General features: G+C 36.9%; 1 protein-coding gene across 1 annotated transcript; it reads left to right on the forward strand.

The window, feature by feature from the left end:
• Positions 1–3,450: 3,450 nt before the first annotated feature.
• LOC128362471 (plastin-3-like) lies at positions 3,451–15,361 on the forward strand. The gene is made up of 16 exons (XM_053323205.1): positions 3,451–3,488; positions 7,390–7,458; positions 8,338–8,489; positions 8,876–9,005; positions 9,104–9,236; positions 9,445–9,526; positions 9,907–10,072; positions 10,195–10,334; positions 10,524–10,619; positions 11,375–11,561; positions 11,685–11,763; positions 11,896–12,016; positions 12,151–12,284; positions 12,457–12,580; positions 12,822–12,946; positions 13,197–15,361. Exons 2-16 carry the CDS (start codon positions 7,398–7,400, stop codon positions 13,327–13,329), a joined length of 1,863 nt encoding a protein of 620 aa, XP_053179180.1. The 5' UTR covers positions 3,451–3,488; positions 7,390–7,397; the 3' UTR covers positions 13,330–15,361.
• The last annotated feature ends 2,074 nt before the right edge of the window (positions 15,362–17,435 follow it).

A 17,435-nucleotide genomic window follows, 5' to 3' on the forward strand; every position in this document is an offset into this window, starting at 1 on the left:
TAGAACTGTATAGTGGAAAAGGGCCATTACTCTGTCTGTCTGCTTCTTTCCTTCCCTCGTTAGCGCCTGTCTGTGGGTCCCACCTCCATTACATCCCATCAATGTTGGTTAAGTAGCGAAAGCTTTGCACCACAGCAAACTGCATATCTGAAGACATTTGCAGATGACACCCTGGATTCTCAGAAAATGTGATGGTCTTTTTTCCTCTTTTGGTTTGTTTTTTAATTGATTTATTAAAAAATTATGAATTTCAATCAGTCAATACATTAATAATTATCATGATAGTTGAGGTAATCACTGTTACTTAGGTAATGATATATAAATCTTTAAGAGGCTGTTGCAAAATAAGGCAAAAGCAAAATATACACTATTTTAGAGATCTACCCTTGAAATTTTTCTTTTTTTTTTTTTTACCTCTAGTGGTTTGACTTGCCATGCACATCAGGGCTCTGTAACATCACTTTTGGGTGTGGTTACAGGTGCAACAAAGCACACTTATGTATGAACACACCCATCCATTACCATGTGTGATGCTGGGTTTGGCCCTGCTGCTTTCCAGCCTGATGTTACAGTAACTCCTTAATAAGCACTTTCCTTCTTTTTTAAATTCAGTTTCTGTTTCATGACAAGAAACAGTTGTAGAAACGATTTCCTGCTCCACCGCTTGTCTGTCAACTCACGCTCTGCTATTCAATGACATCATCGTCTAGTCCTTTTTTTATTTCAGTTCTTAAATGCAAATTCCGCAACTTGGCGCGTGCAGGATTTTCATTTGTTCAAAGGAAAGTGTAATATACTCAGGGAAGGTTAAGAGAGCTCAGTGAGGTATTTTACTGTTTGAATAATGTCTCTAATGGAGCACAGTTTATCCTGAACCTTACACCTGTATTGACACACAGAGGTCAGATAAGTCCGACATTTAAATAGGCATTAAAACTCATTTCAACCATGAAATGCCCATTTCTGTGCCAACATGAGGTGTTATCTAATGCCTCGCCCTTTTTTTGGGTGAACTTTATTCATCAGAGTGATGTAAATTATGACACAGCCTTTAAAAGGTGTGAATTAATTCATGCTTTTAAAAAATATATATATCAGTGGTTGTTTACTGTGTGAAGACAATACTTTATCCATGTTTAATTTACCATTGTAGGTGACTAACGTGACAATACTTGTAACTATAGAGCTTTGGGGCATAAACCCACCACTGTGCTTCCCAGAAATGACAAACAGTAAAAGTCAAGGTATTCTGGAATGTTGGTCCTGGTTTTCTGCCACAGAGGAGGAATTTACTCTGACAAGATGTGACACATCGCGGTGAAATGAGACAGAGAGAGATATGAGAGGAGAGGGGAGAGATAGAAGGGGAGGGGAAGGAAGGAAGGAAAGGTATGAGAAGAATAGGAATGAGAAGAGGAGGGAGAGAGGGAGGGAGGGAGGAAAGAAGGAGGAATTCATGCATGTAGAGACTGGTATAGTAGCAGCAGAGCTTTGACAGTTCACACAGTTACGTTCACTGATAAAGCATGTTTGCAGAATGAATAATCAGTAATCTGATTACTCTAATCTAATTGTTTAACAATTTAAACACAATCTAATCTAGCTGCCTGATGATAATATATTTTATAATTGTAGAGTGACGTGATGTGTTCAATGGACAGGTTTATTGGTAATATTATTTAGCATATAAAAAGGTCATGTTTAGTCACTACAGAGGCATGAATGCCTACACAGTATACAGGCTACAGTCAGTGCTCTTTATACTCATGTAAATGTGTGGTTTCTAATGTATCTAATGCATCTGAACTCTCAACCTGCAACCCCCCCCCCTTTCACACCACCACCACTACAATAACCTTTTTTCAACCACAGTGGACTGATGTGCAATAATAACTGCATTATGCACTTTAACCTATCTTTTTCTGTTTGTATGTCTGTGTATGCAAGTGTATATTTGAGTGAATGGAAACAGTATGAGAGAAAGCATTGTATGTGAACATGCAATGACAATAAAGGCATTCATTCATTTATTCATTTTTGTTAATCTCTTTAATTGTATTCATTTTTATAATTGGAACTTGGAAGTATATATGTAGGTTAAACAAGGCCGTATATTTATTAACAGCCATTACAATTGTTCTTAATTGCTTAAAATGCACATTTTAAATAATAATTTTATGTACTATTAAGCTAGTTTAGTTAAGCTAGTAGGGCATATAGCTAAAGGCTTAAAAATGGTTGAAACTAGTTTAGTTTAGTTTAGTTTAGTTTTATTAGGATCCCCATTAGCTATTCTTCCTGGGGTCTGACCATAAGCATAAAGAACACAATGAATACAAAATATAACAATATAATATAATAATAGAATAGAATAGAATAAAGTAAAGAGAAAAACAAAAACAAGGTATATGTATACCTAGTCATACACACACACCTATGCACATACACACACACACACACACACACACACAGAGACACACATACCTTTACATGTCCACACATATAACCACATAGAAATAATAATGAAAAAACTAAATAAACAAAATTACAAACAAAAATAAATAACACCAAAATGAAAATACTGTAGTCTTTCAATCATCCATTTCTCTCGTCCCTAACACACACTCAGATACAAATTTGAGATTTGAAATTTGAAAAATGCATGTTCTTTTATATCCTCCACTACAAATACCTATGTACACATGTCAGGGTGCAGTAGTTTTGTAATATATTTTGGTAGGTTTAGTTTAGTTTAGTTTACTTTCCCTTCTGTGCCAGATTGTCTTGTCAGTTTCCTGTCAGTGGGTTAGGGTTAGGGTAAGGGTTAGGGGTTAGAGGTTAGGGTTTAGGGTTAGGGGTTAGGGTTATTGACCGGTTTTGCCTTTTGGATTCTAACTAATTGCCTAGTGATTTTGTACCTCTGCCCTGTGATTTTGGATTTCCTGGTTTCTGACTTTTTGGACTGATTATACGGCTTGAGATCTCTTCATCCCTGTGTCCCTGTCTCTGCATTTGAGTCCGCCTGGTCTGTGCCTGATAATACACAATATAATTAATACAGTGATATCACAATACCTAAAAATGTATCATTATTTAAAAGGTTTTTTTAAATATTTATTCAAAAAGATGTTTTACTAGACAGTACTCACAGTGTTACAGTCAACACAAAGGGAACCATTTTAGGAACTGTGTGTTTTTTTCTTTATATTTAATTTGTGAACATTTAGTGACATTTTGGGAAAGATAATGTTTCAATACGGACACAGAGAGTCATCAAATGCCTGAAGATGGTTTCTTGCCACTGCTGCTGATGGGAGGAGGGAGGGGGAGGTTTGATTAGGGACGGGGGTGGCGCCGAGGGGTGGGGCGGTTCCTCATACCGGGCGGTGTCAACTACACAAAACGGGACAGAGGCGCAGCAGTGAGAGGCAGACATACAGTTTTATTTCCCCGGGTGATTTTGACGGAATTACACAAGCAGACTTCAGGTAAGAGGAGGGAGATTTTAGGGCGTTTTCTCATCACTCAGTCGGGCTTGTGTTAGGTTTACTGACCAGCAGAAAATAGGATTTCTGAGTTAATGCGCCACGTCTGGTGCTTCTTTCATTCAGCTAATATATATTTCATAGAAGGTATGTGTGAATATGTGAGTGAAAAACATGTAACAATAACAGGAGATAATAGCATCGTGTTTGTAGGTCATATGTAACATGTGATACATCCAGAGGTTGTGAACACTGCAAATAATACCAGTTTCTTCTCACAATAGCTCACATAATATATAACGTTACATGTATAATATCAGTTTATATTGAATTGAACTTTAATATGAAATATGACATGTTCGTAGCACGTTTTAAGGTTGTTTTATGAATAGCAAAGGGTCTTTTCTCAATGAATTGTAGAAATGAGGAATATATATAGATAGATAGATAGATAGATAGATAGATAGATGTTCTTTACTGTTCCCATATTGGGGAATTCTTGTGTTACAGCAGCAGGTTATCCATTGCATGAGGCAATAAATACACAGTACATATCAACACTAAAAGAAATAAATATCTATAGGAAACTAAACACAAAGTGTGATTGGCAGGCAGTGCAGCAGAAGCAGCAGCAGCCCTGTCAGGATGAATGATGGCATGAAATGCGTAGTCATTCTGAACACAGACGTATGTGTGTGTGTGTGTGTGTGTGTGTGTGTGTGTGTGTGTGTGTGTGTGTGTGTGTGTGTCCATCAGGACTATACCCACACTCCTTCAGTCATGTGCATTTTAAATATTGCTGGGATCTTCAGAATCCCTCAGAAAGGACAAACACAGTCCTGACAATGCAGAGTCACTGAGTCAGTGTTAGAGCAAATTGAGATGATTAGATTTGACTTCTAGACACTGCATGTTAGTGTCAGCTGTCAGAGCTGATTAATAGTAGTGCTTTTTTGATTTCTTGCCATGTTACCTTGAACAAATGTTGTTTTTAATCTGTATATCCCAAACATGTATTTATTGATGTAATGCCAATAACAGTTTGTGACTTTACGATTAATATTAGCATAAAACCAACTTTTAAATTGCCTCCGATTTATAAAGTAACATAAAACATAGCAAAGACAAACCTGAACAGCCTTTTCCTTTGGAAACAGAGACATCTGGTGGCAGTAAAGATGTATTTTTTCTGTAACCCATTAACTGCATGAGCAGAATTGCTACACACTAAAGACAGTTATGGCAGTATCTATTGTGTCATTTGCAGCAGTCATGTCTCCTAAAATTAAAATCCGGCTTGTAATTTGTTTTGATATTGCATTGATACTGCATATTTACACTTAAATGGCCTATAAAATGGCGCATCACCTCATCAGAAGTACACTATTTGCATTGTGTATACAGGCCTGTTTTCCATTCTTTATTCAAATAATCCTGGGGAAAAAATAATTAACACCAGCTGTTGGGTTATTTAATATTTTTTATTGGCAGAGTCTCAAAAAAAGCAGGTTTGTTTCTAGTATTTATGGCACTGTGATTGCCAGTTCCTGTCTGCCTGCCATTTGCATGATGGAACTAAAGCTGAACACATTTGTTTATTTGCCATGCTGTAACATGACCACGGCAACAGATTTGACAAGATGTTCGGAGAAGGATTAGTGATTGAAATAGGGGGATTTTAAAGCTTATCTCTTTAAAAATGTAGCGACTGAAAAGAGGCAAGAACAACATGATTTGGCTCTTAAAATCAAATCTGGATTCCTGAACAAAATGGGATCTTTTAAGGCATGTCTAAGTAGTAAGAGACAAGTAAGATTCTGTTTTCCTACATAGAATTTGAACTATCTTAGTTGCTACCTCAGGCTAATAATTCCTGATACTGTCTGAGTGCCTCTGTTGTTTGTCAGTGGATATAATACATTGAGTTGCCATATCTTCTTGTCCTATCTAGCAGTGCTCTGCGCTCTGCAGCAGAAAGCTCTCCCAGGCTTAAAGATATTACTGGGACAGGATAATATTTTCTATAATGTTATCTGACTTAACGTTTGATATGTCACAATGGCAAGCAGCTCTAGATTTATCTACCTTGCTTCCTGCTACTGTAAGCTTCCTCCTAGCCTAAGATATAATCATTTAGATCTGTTATTGAAGAGTTCTGTATGATAAAACTGATATATTCAACTACTACATTTAATTTAACTAGTTGGTGTTGGTAAAGAAACAGTACAGCCAAAATCACAAAACGTTTTCTCATACAGTTTATAATAACTTTGACTAAATACCACTGACATAAATACAACATTTAGTTTAATTTGCAGAGGTTTTGAGATTTATAGGTGTGTGGTTAAGTATCAAGGAAAGACACCTCTGATGCTTCTATTGGATGCTTTCGACAGCTAAACGCCATTCACCTTCATTGTGTTAGGGTATTAGAAAAGGTCTAAACAGAAGAGGCCTCAAAGAAACTGTCTTCATGGTTAGATGCTGCTATGGATGTATCAATAGTTTATTGCTATGAATAAAAGCATTGAGATTGTCATTTGCAAGTGGAAGTATGATTTCTAGTGATTTGTGTGAACTGACCCTTAATTGGCCGGCTATTGTAGATGTAGCTACAGTAAACTGTAAATGTGAATATGCAGGTCTACATTTCAATATACCAAATGTACTTTTAAATGTGCAGGTTTATAATGCAATATTCCACAAGCTTATGTGGATCATATCACAATCTGTTTTTATTCTAGAGACAGCTATTAAATATATATTATTGTTATATAAATAGCTATGTACGTAAGCAGTCATACAAACCTCCTCCAGCCTCCATTACAGAATCGTATTACAGCAAAGACAGTGCACATAAATCTATTAGATGTTTTAATGGTCTCTGGGCTAATGTGACTATATTGCTGAATGGCTTTTTGTATAATATATGAAACTACAGTCCTCTTCCCGGCTGAGTTAACAGAGCCGTGCTGTTTGAGAGCTGCTGTATGGCTCCAGGCTGCTCCGACCATTTAACAGTAAATAGAGAAATAACGAACACGCTGAGCTATTGTATCTCGTTGAACAAGTTAATATAGCCCAGAGCCATCTAGTTTAACAAATCTGTGTCTGGCGGTGGCCCACTAAAATGTTTTAATACCAAAGTTTGCTTCTTACAAATGAAGAGTTCCATTCACAATCTATACAACACTCTTTTGCTCGATTAAAAACTCTCAGCATTTTTGTTACTGCTTAGCTTTACTCAGTCTGGTAATTTTTATTTATTTATTTAGCTTCTTTTTAGTTTTAGAGTTGTATAATCTGCATTACACAATAATTGCACTTGTAAATTATACATAACTCAGTCTGGTATGACTACAGGGTTATGATTGCTAATGTTGGCTAATGTTAGCTAATGTTAAATAGGAATCGTACATTAATTAAGAATTGAAATTAATACATGAAATGCATGATACAAATAAAAAGTTTTAAAAATAAACTATAAAATAAAAAATGTGTTTGCTCTTTTCTACTTGTGTTATTGTGCTAACACTACATTTTAGCACGTGTAGCTACAGTTGCAGCTGTTCTGCCCAAGGTCACAGTCGTTTTAGGCAAATACTTTTCTTCAGCATGCAAAGTGTCAACATTACTTAAAGATTATGTAAAGCGCCATAAGAAAGACAAAGAGGGAACGACAGATAATTTATGACAAATGTTAATTTTTTTGGTGAAAATAGTAACTTTTTTATACAGTAATTTATTGGCCTCAATTAGATTCAAGGTGCAGCAGATAATTTGATGATAATATGCGATATGTTGCAAACCTCATTTGTGTTTTCTACTTCTACACTGATTTTCATCACTTCAACATTACTACAGTGTCTAAATATTAATTTGCCTGTTTTCTACTGTTTGTTAGGTGTCAGTATGTCAGACAGTATCAGCACTGAGGAGATGGAGGAGATCAGTCAGGGCTTCCAGAAAGTGGGTGAGTAAAGAAGTGTGTATGTGCAGATACTGCAAAGCGTCGATTGAGTTTGATAAATTATTCAATTACATTTGAAGTGGACTACAGCAGCTGCCCAACACATGTTTGTATACTTCGTATCTTCTTTTGTGTGTGCACAACATCTGACTAACAGATGCTCTTCCTGGTATTCATGAAGATTAATGAAACATTTGATACACCCACATTTCAGTTATCTCTTAAAGTAGTAGTAAAGACATTGACATTAAGGAAAATACTTTCATTCATTTTCTTGAAAGTTAGATTAGAAGATCAAGATAATACTTTTGTCTGTTTTCATTTTCTTTAAAAGTTAAAAGGGATGTTGGTGTCTGCAAATGTTTCCTGTGTAAGTAATGGAGGACAAAATCCATAGTGTACGTTCTGTGGAAAGACACAGTCCAAAATTCAGCCATCACTTAAACATTAGAATCACATTCAGAGATCCAAAAAAGGTAAAAACTGAAGCAAGAGTGGTTGAGATGTTCAGTCCCCTGAATGGGTCAAGCTCCAAAAATGCTACATTCTTCACTTCCCACAATGAGACACAATAGTTCAATCCTCCTGGTAATAACACCCATGTCTTTCAAACTCCATGCCTCCAATTTGTAATGTAGGTATTCCCATAAAAATGTGGCTGTGGTTGTTTTCCCAGACTTTAGAAAGCTCCTTCAGGGCTTTGAACAACTGTTTTCACAGACTGAGAAGAGCTTCTTGTGAAGGCACGTGTTTTACTCGATACATGGCTTTTTTGGAACAGCAAATGTAAAAGCTGTAAAGAAGATAATGACTCAGCCTCTTGACAGTAATGCCAATTCACTCAAATTTTCCCTCCAATCCGCCTCCACCCCACCTTTCTAGATTTGGATAACAATGGGTACATCTGTGCCTCTGAACTCGGAGATCTCTTCCGTGAGGTGGGCTGCCCTTTACCTGGATACCAAATCAGAGAGCTCCTGCAGAGGCTGGACCGAGACAAGGACAGCCGCATCAATCTTGATGAATTCACCGCTGTAGGTAACACTGACTAACTGACTAACTGAACTGATTCACTACTTTACTAATGATCTACTAACTAACTAAACTGATTCACTACTTTACTAATGATCTACTAAATCTCACATGTAGACTAAATACAGGTCTTGCTTGATGGCTGACTGAGTATTAGAATAATAACTGACTAACCTGACCAGATTAGATTAAAATAAGATGATCACTAATGCACTGTCTGTGATACGTAAGAACTAGTTGATTTTCAAACTAGCCGATGGGTTAAATGAAAGGCAAACTAACCAAAAAGACATCTGCTAAATCGATTATATCAATCAATATATTAAGAAATCTAATGACCATTTCAATGATTCCAAGCCTTAGTGTATGTGTGTGTGTACACATTCAGATTTACAAGGATATGAAGGACGATCGCTTGGCCCAGGGTTTCAGGAAAGCCCTCAACAAGAAAGAAGGCATCGTAGCCATCGGTGGCACCAGCGAGATCTCTAGTGAAGGAACTCAACATTCAATCTCTGGTTAGTGAAGTCATATCTGTAGAATGGTATGTGAGGTTCTTTTATTGCGCAATGATTATACAGATTTTGACAGGATGTGACACTTGACTGTATTTCAGAGCAGGAGCGCTACGCCTTTGCCAATTATATCAACTCGTCTTTGAAGAATGATCCTGACTGCAAACATGTGCTGCCCATCGACCCCAACACTGGAGCTCTGTTTAAAGCACTGGCAGATGGCATTGTGCTTTGGTAAACCTTATGTAACTTCTACATGTTCCTCCTGGACCCTTTTTTCCCATCTTTTCCATCATACATTTTATTGAAGTGCTCACATTTTTCAGCGTATTTGCTCTCTTTCTGTACTTACTTATTCATAACTTGATTCTTTATCCTTAAATTAACCCACAGTTCCACTGGTCCTTGTACTGATATACTGTTTTTCTCATGTGTTTTGCAGTAAACTCATCAACCTCTCTGTTCCCGACACCATCGACGAGAGAACCATCAATAAAAAGAAACTCACTGCTTTCACCACACAGGTGGGGTGTTTGGACAGCTAGTTGATCTGTTGTTTAGTCCATATTTAGTGCAATTTACAGTTACAATCCTTAAGATTTCAGTCCTGGTTGGCAACATCCATGGTTACCGTGGTAACAGCAAGTAGGCTTTACAGTAAAAAGTGAGGCTGATATCACCCTGGATCACATGCTGCATAATTTCTGTTCATGTTTTGTTCGTGTGATGGCTGAAAAATAACATAATAAGCAAAAAACATAAATATTGTATCAGTTTAAGATATATGTAGAGATTTATATCTAAATATGCATTTAAAAAATCAATTGAAAACATACTTTAGTTTAGTTTAGTTGATAACTTTCATCCTGACCTTACATCTCCTATTCCTCTTTTCCCCCGACAGGAGAATCTGAACTTGGCTCTGAATTCAGCCTCTGCCATTGGCTGCCAAGTGGTCAATATCGGCGCTCAGGATCTGAAGGAGGGAAAACCTCACCTGGTGCTTGGACTCCTGTGGCAGATTATCAAGATAGGACTGTTCGCTGATATCGAGCTGAGCCGCAATGAAGGTATGAACAAACATGCTGAGTCAGACTGAAAGTAATGCACTCTCAAATACGACAATATGACTTACATCTAAGTATGCACACATCATCTCTCATACATAAACGCTTTCTTATAATTTATGCAGCTATTGCGGCGCTGCTCGAGGAAGGGGAGAGTCTGGAGGAGTTGATGAAACTCAGTCCTGAGGAGCTGCTGCTGCGCTGGGCCAATTTCCATTTAAAGAAAGTTGGCATGACCCTATCAAACTTTTCTGGAGATATCAAGGTGAGAAAAAAATATTACTGTGATGCCTGTTTAACCACAGGTGTAAGCTACAGTTTGCTTTGTGTATTACATATTTCATTATCATTATGTTATTGTAACATAGCGTGGGACTGTTAGACTAACATTTAAAAACATTGTGTAGAAGAATAAATTGACCATATCACACTCACTGTTTCTGTCTCTGTGCAGGACTCCAAGGCATATTACCACCTGCTGGAGCAGATTGCTCCAGATGGCAGCAAAGAGGATGCTCCCCGGGTTGAGATTGATATGACTGGTATTTATGTAAGTTGATGAAGCATTAGCAACAGCTACAATATACACCCTTTTTTCTAAAGGCTTTGAAATGTTTGTTACATGCTTAACTTGTTTAACTTCTATGGTCTATTAATTTAGTCAGAAATACATCTTACTTTGTGTGTCAATAGATCAACGCTCTACAGAACCACTCTAGTTTTAAACACACAATACTACATATACACACACTGGCTTGCTTTCCATTATGGTAATCAGAGACTGAATGGAAGCAGACTTCCTGCTTCCTGTCGGACTATAAAAGGATCCTGATATCTCTCTCACTCTGGATCATCACATGATGGATGAAAGTTGTATACTGCAAAATAGCAATAAGTGACATAATTTATTTCCCCTGGTTGTCTTCAAAGAAATGTAGTTTTTCATTACAATAACTTCTTCTACAACTTGTAGAAGCTACTCTTCTGTCCAACAGAGTATCTACTATATGTGTTGTTACATATTCTCTTTAAATTTCTTTGGTGCACTTCCCTATTCCTATAAAAATTTGAAAACAATATATAAATGCTACAGAAGAACTGGATGCATATTTTCTAATGTTTATAGTGTATGAAGCCATTTAAAAGATGTTTAATATCACAAATAACAGAACCTACTCCAATCATCCATGCTTAAATGCTCAATTGGAATGCTCATTATCATTTATTTCAGATAAATGTATATTCATAAGCATAAAATGTAAATGTGTGTGTGTGTGTGTGTGTGTGTGTGTGTGTGTGTTACAGGAGAAGGATCTCACAAAGAGAGCAGACTGTATGCTGAATCAGGCCGACCGCCTCAAATGCAGACAGTTTGTAACAGCCACTGATGTCGTGACTGGGAACGCCAAGCTCAACATGGCCTTCGTCGCCACGCTCTTCAACAAACACCCAGCTCTCACCAAACCAGAGAACCAAGACTGGAATCTGGAGAGTAAGCACGGATGAATGAATAATCCCATTCACACACACACCCTCACCCATGTCCATACACGTAAAACACATCCTGTGGCTGAGAGGCTTACCTTTGTCTATTCTTGTTTCTTGCTTCATCAAGGCGAGACCAGAGAGGAGAGAACTTTCAGGAACTGGATGAACTCTCTCGGAGTCAGTCCACGTGTTCACCATATCTACGGGTCGGTATCTCCACTTCTACGACGACTTCACCTCACTGCTACTTCAACTTCAGTTATCATTTTTCACCATTTAGTGCCACATTGATGCACGACTAACTGTTCAAATTCATGCATGTGTGTGTGTTGATACAGTGATCTGCAGGATGCCATGGTGATTCTGCAGCTGTATGAAAGGATTAAGGTGCCCGTGGACTGGGACAACAGAGTCAACCACCCTCCATTCAACAAAGTAGGAGGAGGACATCTGAAAAAGGTAAATATACAAAGTACTTTCCTTGTTGGAGACCACTTTTACAATCTGAAATCAATGAAGCAGAAGAGATTATAGCCTATAAAAATCTATTAATTGTTTGTGTATGTGTGTGTGTGTGTGTGTGTGTGTGACAGATGGAGAACTGTAACTACGCTGTGGAGCTGGGAAAGAATAAAGCAGGTTTTTCCCTGGTGGGAATTGGAGGACAGGACCTCTATGATGGAAATGCCACTCTAACCTTGGCACTGGTCTGGCAGCTGATGAGGAGGTGATTTTCTTTTGATATTCAGTAATTAGACTAAAGATGTTAGAGTTCTTACACAGCCCAGAAACAGGTAGAGGGTGCTGTTTTTGCAAGCAGAGTTAAAGCTTTCACTGTTTCAGGCAAAGTCACATACACACATTTGATTCTTACATTTGGTCTCAACATGAATACACAGGTACACTTTGAATGTTCTTGAGGACCTCGGACATGGAGAAGCTGCAGGAGATGATTTGATCATTTCATGGGTCAACAAGACTTTGGCTGAAGCTGGCAAGAGTTCATCTATCAAAAGCTTTAAGGTAAACAAGTTTCACTTTAAAATTGCTGTAAGAGTATATATGCATTAAGATCTTTTTACTGTAAAACGTACAGCATTCGCAGAGGCCACAACACCGTCATTAAAAATAAACACAATAAGTCAATAATGAATTAATGACCTTATAGATCATAAAGTAGCTGGAATAGTAAATCTAATTGTTCATTCCTTTTATGTTGTGTATTGATTTGTGATGGTGTGTGTGTGTGTGTCTCTCTATTCAGGACAGGTCAATTGCTACCAGTCTTCCAGTTCTGGACCTGATTGATGCCATGCAGCCACAGAGTGTGAACTTTGAGTTGGTTAGAAATGGAGATCTGTCGGACGAAGACAAACTAAGCAATGCCAAGTAATAACCTACAGTACCTGCTTCTCTCTGACGATGTTTATGTTTGTAATTGCTGGGTTTTTAGTATGCAGTTGTATTTGTGTCTTAATCCTGATGGTGCAATGAGATATATTGAGCACAAAGTTTGTTTCATGCATGTAAATGATATTTTGTAAATATAAGGTAAATATATAAGGTAAATATTTGTATGTAAATGCATGGGTTAAAAAATGGAATATGTGTATCTAACTATGACCTTGCCCTGTGACAGGTATGCCGTTTCCATGGCGAGGAAGATTGGTGCCAAGGTCTATGCCCTACCTGAAGACTTGGTAGAGGTCAACCCCAAAATGGTGATGACCATCTTCGCCTGCCTGATGGGAAGAGGCATGAATAGAGCATAAACAAATATCCACTCACACACATATACGTACTGACTGACTGTCTTTGCCTGTTTGACTGGATGGAACATGAAGAGAATGAACTTAGTTGTGTTGACTTATTTACTTAAGAGGTTATTCTGTGGTAGCCAAACAACTACACAATGAGAATTTGAAGGTTTGGGTTTTTTTCTGGATCTTAGTTTTACTTTCGGGCAAGATGCTGGCTGACAGTGTCACGTTATGTAGGACACACTTTCCATAATGTCATTGTGTTGGCATTGGCCATCTGTCCAGGGTCTGCCCAGTGCATGCTGATATAGACTCCTGTCCACCTACAATCCTGATGAGAGACAAGTCTGTAATCAATACAGATGAATAAAAAGGTTCTGTTTCTTTCAATGTAAAGGCTGTGATACATGGAAAACATTCAAAGACAATGATATTTCTAAGTCCTGTTGAAAGCAAAAATTAAAAGTCGTGATTTTCATTCTTTTTTTTCTCAGCATTTCAGTTTTCTACAAACACTTTTCATTCATTTTTAATGAGGTTATACTGCTTTGGTGCCTTTTTTTGGCCTGATGATATCCTCCACAGTTTCCCATGTGTCACAGCATCATGATCTGCTGCCTAGGCTCTGCTGTATCTTCCAATGTGCCAGCTAGTTCACAGTATGAATATTTAATGTACTTAAGCCATAATATTCTTTACTTAATACCTTTTTGGCCTTCTTTATATATATATATGACCGAAGCTGTACTAGATTACAGGCAGTTAATAGGCAGCATATGTCTTCACGCAAGGGTCATTAAAGCTGAAACCATTCATTTTTTTTGGCTTAAAATTTAAATAATTTACATTATAATGATGATGTGTCAGTGCCATTTTAGTGGGTAATTAATAGATATGTGATATAATTAAGTATTTTAGATGACCACTAGCACAGTTTAAGGACTTTTTAAAGTGTAAAATGCATAACATTTTTAAAAAGCCATATAGTAGCTTCTATACTAAAAACCATCAAGATTCCTTAAACTATGCTGATAATTCATTAAAAAAAGCCTTATTATATTATTATCAATCATTAATGTATCCATTAATTGACACCACATTTAAGGTAAAATTTGTACCTTGATTGCAAACTTATGATTCTTTTTAAGTTTAGAATTTAGAAAGTATCTGCCTCGTTTGTATTTTAACCCCAGATCTAGGATATAAAATACCTGGATCCCTGTCATTCACTGGCACGTTATATTAGTCTGTCATTTGAAATTCAAGCCTAAACCCCAACCTTATAATTATAATTGAAACATGCACCTTTCATTTTAGAGAAAAAATGTTATTTTGTTGATCTCGGCAGAATTGTATTTTCTACATTTTGAACATTGTGGAAATGTAACGTGTCAATGCTGCTGCTGCTTCCATACGGACTCAAAACAACAGACTATTATGTTTGCATTTCTTGTGAAGACCGGACCTCTCGTCAATGCGCTGCTTTCTCCTCTGTAACCAAAATGCTGCCTGGAGACAATTCACAGACTATGACAAACTGAACATCTGAATTTGATGAGTTGATGATGTACGACTGATCCATCTAAACAGTGTCAAAGAACATGATTAATGACTATGTCTATTTCTGATTATGTTATCTTTTAAGTATGATTTCAGTTGTTAAAAGCACCCAAAGATAGATTTCTAGTAATGTGAGCATTGAGAATATGATGAATTATTGGTTAAACACGTGGTGCTTAAAGTTGATCCAGGTTTTCTGCTGCTGCTGCTGTTAACACTGTGTTTTCTTTTATGCCAATGATTCCCAGTAAAGCAGGGATAAGACATTGCAAATTGACATCAAACCTCTTCTCTCAGACATTATACAGGTGTTGCTGTATTGAAGATACTCTTGATCTTAATGTGTGCAGTTATGGTTGACTCAATAAATCTCTTTCAACCTTTGAAGATGTGTGACCAACTGCAAATGTTACCAATATACTGAATGGAAGCATTTTCCAATCAGCTGTTTATTTGATGGTGATTGGTCCTTTTAGAAAGCCAATATGGGAAAAAATATATTGCTTTACATGCTAGCAATACTTAAGATAACATTCAGATAAATGTTAAATAAAGTAATTTTTTCCATATATTGCTTGATTTGTGTTTTCTGTTTTCTTCTTTGCCACTAACAATTATAGATGCTGTCACTGTTTAACAATAGTAAAGGAATTACCTGTAAAATGAATGTAATTTTAGTACATTTGCATTTCAATTATGTATAAAATATTCACAAAGTATGTTTAAAGCTTTTAAATTTGACCATTTTGTTATTCCATATGTAGCTAATGCTTATGCCATGTAAGCTAATGTTTAAGCTATTAACAGCAATCAGAAAATCATTTAATGCTTTATAAATCTATGAGATTTAAAATTCACAATTCTGTGGTTTCAGGGTTTTGGTAATTTTTTGGTAAACTTGCTTTGTTTTTAAGGCTAGCGCTTTAGCTCAAAAGGAAGCTAGCCTAACAGCTAACTTTGTCTCAAAACAAAAAGTAGTAACATCTACATTTCTGTTGTCTGTGTGTCAATTGGTGACATTTAGAGTTGATTAATTTCCCCTTAACTCAGATCTTAGCTAGCTATTTATCCCTACTCCCTTTTATCTAAGCTAGGCTAATAACATCTTGACTCCAGCTCTGTAATTAAAGCGTGGGGCGGCTGTGGCTCAGGAGGTAGAGTGGGTCATCCACTTATAGAAAGAACAACTGTTTGATTCCCCGCACCTCCAGCCCACATGTCTAAGTGTTCTTGGGTAAGATACTGAAGGCATAACAGCTTACTGCCATCAGTATGTGAGTGGGTGAATGTGGCTTATAGTGTAAAAGCTCTGAGTGGTCAGAAGATTTAAGGTGCTATATAAATGCAGTCTACTTACCACATCATTATTTACATAAGACTGATCATCTCATCTTAGGCTTGGAAAGAATAAATTGTTGAACTATTCCTTTAGCAGGCTACCTCATTAACCTTATTACACTGGACCTGCATAATTAAAATCTTTAGAATTTTTGCTGTCACAAAAAGTGCAATCATAATACACTAATGTGTCATAACTGCATACGCACATTACTTATTTTATATTATATTTTTATAGTTATTTACTCATTCAACTGACAGTTATTTTGAATGTGTGCATGTGAGTGAATGGACGAATGAGCAGAGTGAATGGGGTACAGTTTTCCTTTTTTTAAGAGAGCAAATTTATTTTATGTTAACATGCAATGAAAATAAAGGCATTCTATTTTGTTCTATTCTATTTTCAACTATGGCTTACAGTTTTAATCACTTATTCCATACTAAATACAAATGTGGTACACTAGTCTATCCATCATATGTAATAGGAAGTGCTTCAGTGATGGTGATGTGATACAGACACAACAAACAACACACAACAAGCAATGCAGTGCTGTTGCCATCCTGTTACTGGTGTCCAATTGTGGTTCATATGACATAATACCAGATAGATGTAATCAGTGTTGAGAGGCAGCTGTCGAGCTTACTGGATGTTTCCTGTGTCTAATGCGACCAATGATGTATGACTGAGGAGCCTCGTTCTGTCCATTCTCAAGCTTTCATATTTCATGTCTATGTGTGTGTATGCACGACAATTTCAGGTGAATTGAGTTTCATTTCAGTAAATTTAGATTCCCATTTAGTCTCATCTTATTTCTTTTGGAAACATGATTTTGTAAATAGCTGTGAATTAAGAGCGCGGTTCATGTGTACAGGTGTGTGTATGCATAAAATCACATGTCTCTCAGTAATCAGGAGAATATGCGCTCCTAAAGATACACTCATGGTTCGGAGGCCACTTCAAACAAGGTTCTTGAATTCAGATGAGCTTACTGGTAAAAAGGAACACACACACACACTAACACACACACACAATTTGCAATTTAAACGACGCTTTTGTAGAGTGCCATGTGATCATTCCTTTTATGTTACATTTGTTCACTGCATCCATCATCCATCCTTTCACATGAGTGTTCATCTGTCCTTCATGAGTAATGTTGTGTGAATCTAAGCACACAGACAGACGACAAATAGATAGATAGATAGATAGATAGATAGATAGA

The sequence above is a fragment of the Scomber japonicus genome, chromosome 8, assembly GCF_027409825.1.
Source record: "Scomber japonicus isolate fScoJap1 chromosome 8, fScoJap1.pri, whole genome shotgun sequence".
NCBI classification, from domain to species: domain Eukaryota; kingdom Metazoa; phylum Chordata; class Actinopteri; order Scombriformes; family Scombridae; genus Scomber; species Scomber japonicus.

Coding starts and splice junctions, on each gene's coding strand:
- LOC128362471 (XM_053323205.1), top strand. CDS start 7,398: ATGTCAGACAGTATCAGCACTGAGGAGATGGAGGAGATCAGTCAGGGC. Junction 9,527..9,906: donor TCACTGCTTTCACCACACAG/GTGGGGTGTTTG, acceptor TTCCCCCGACAG/GAGAATCTGAACTTGGCTCT. Junction 12,947..13,196: donor GACAAACTAAGCAATGCCAA/GTAATAACCTAC, acceptor GCCCTGTGACAG/GTATGCCGTTTCCATGGCGA.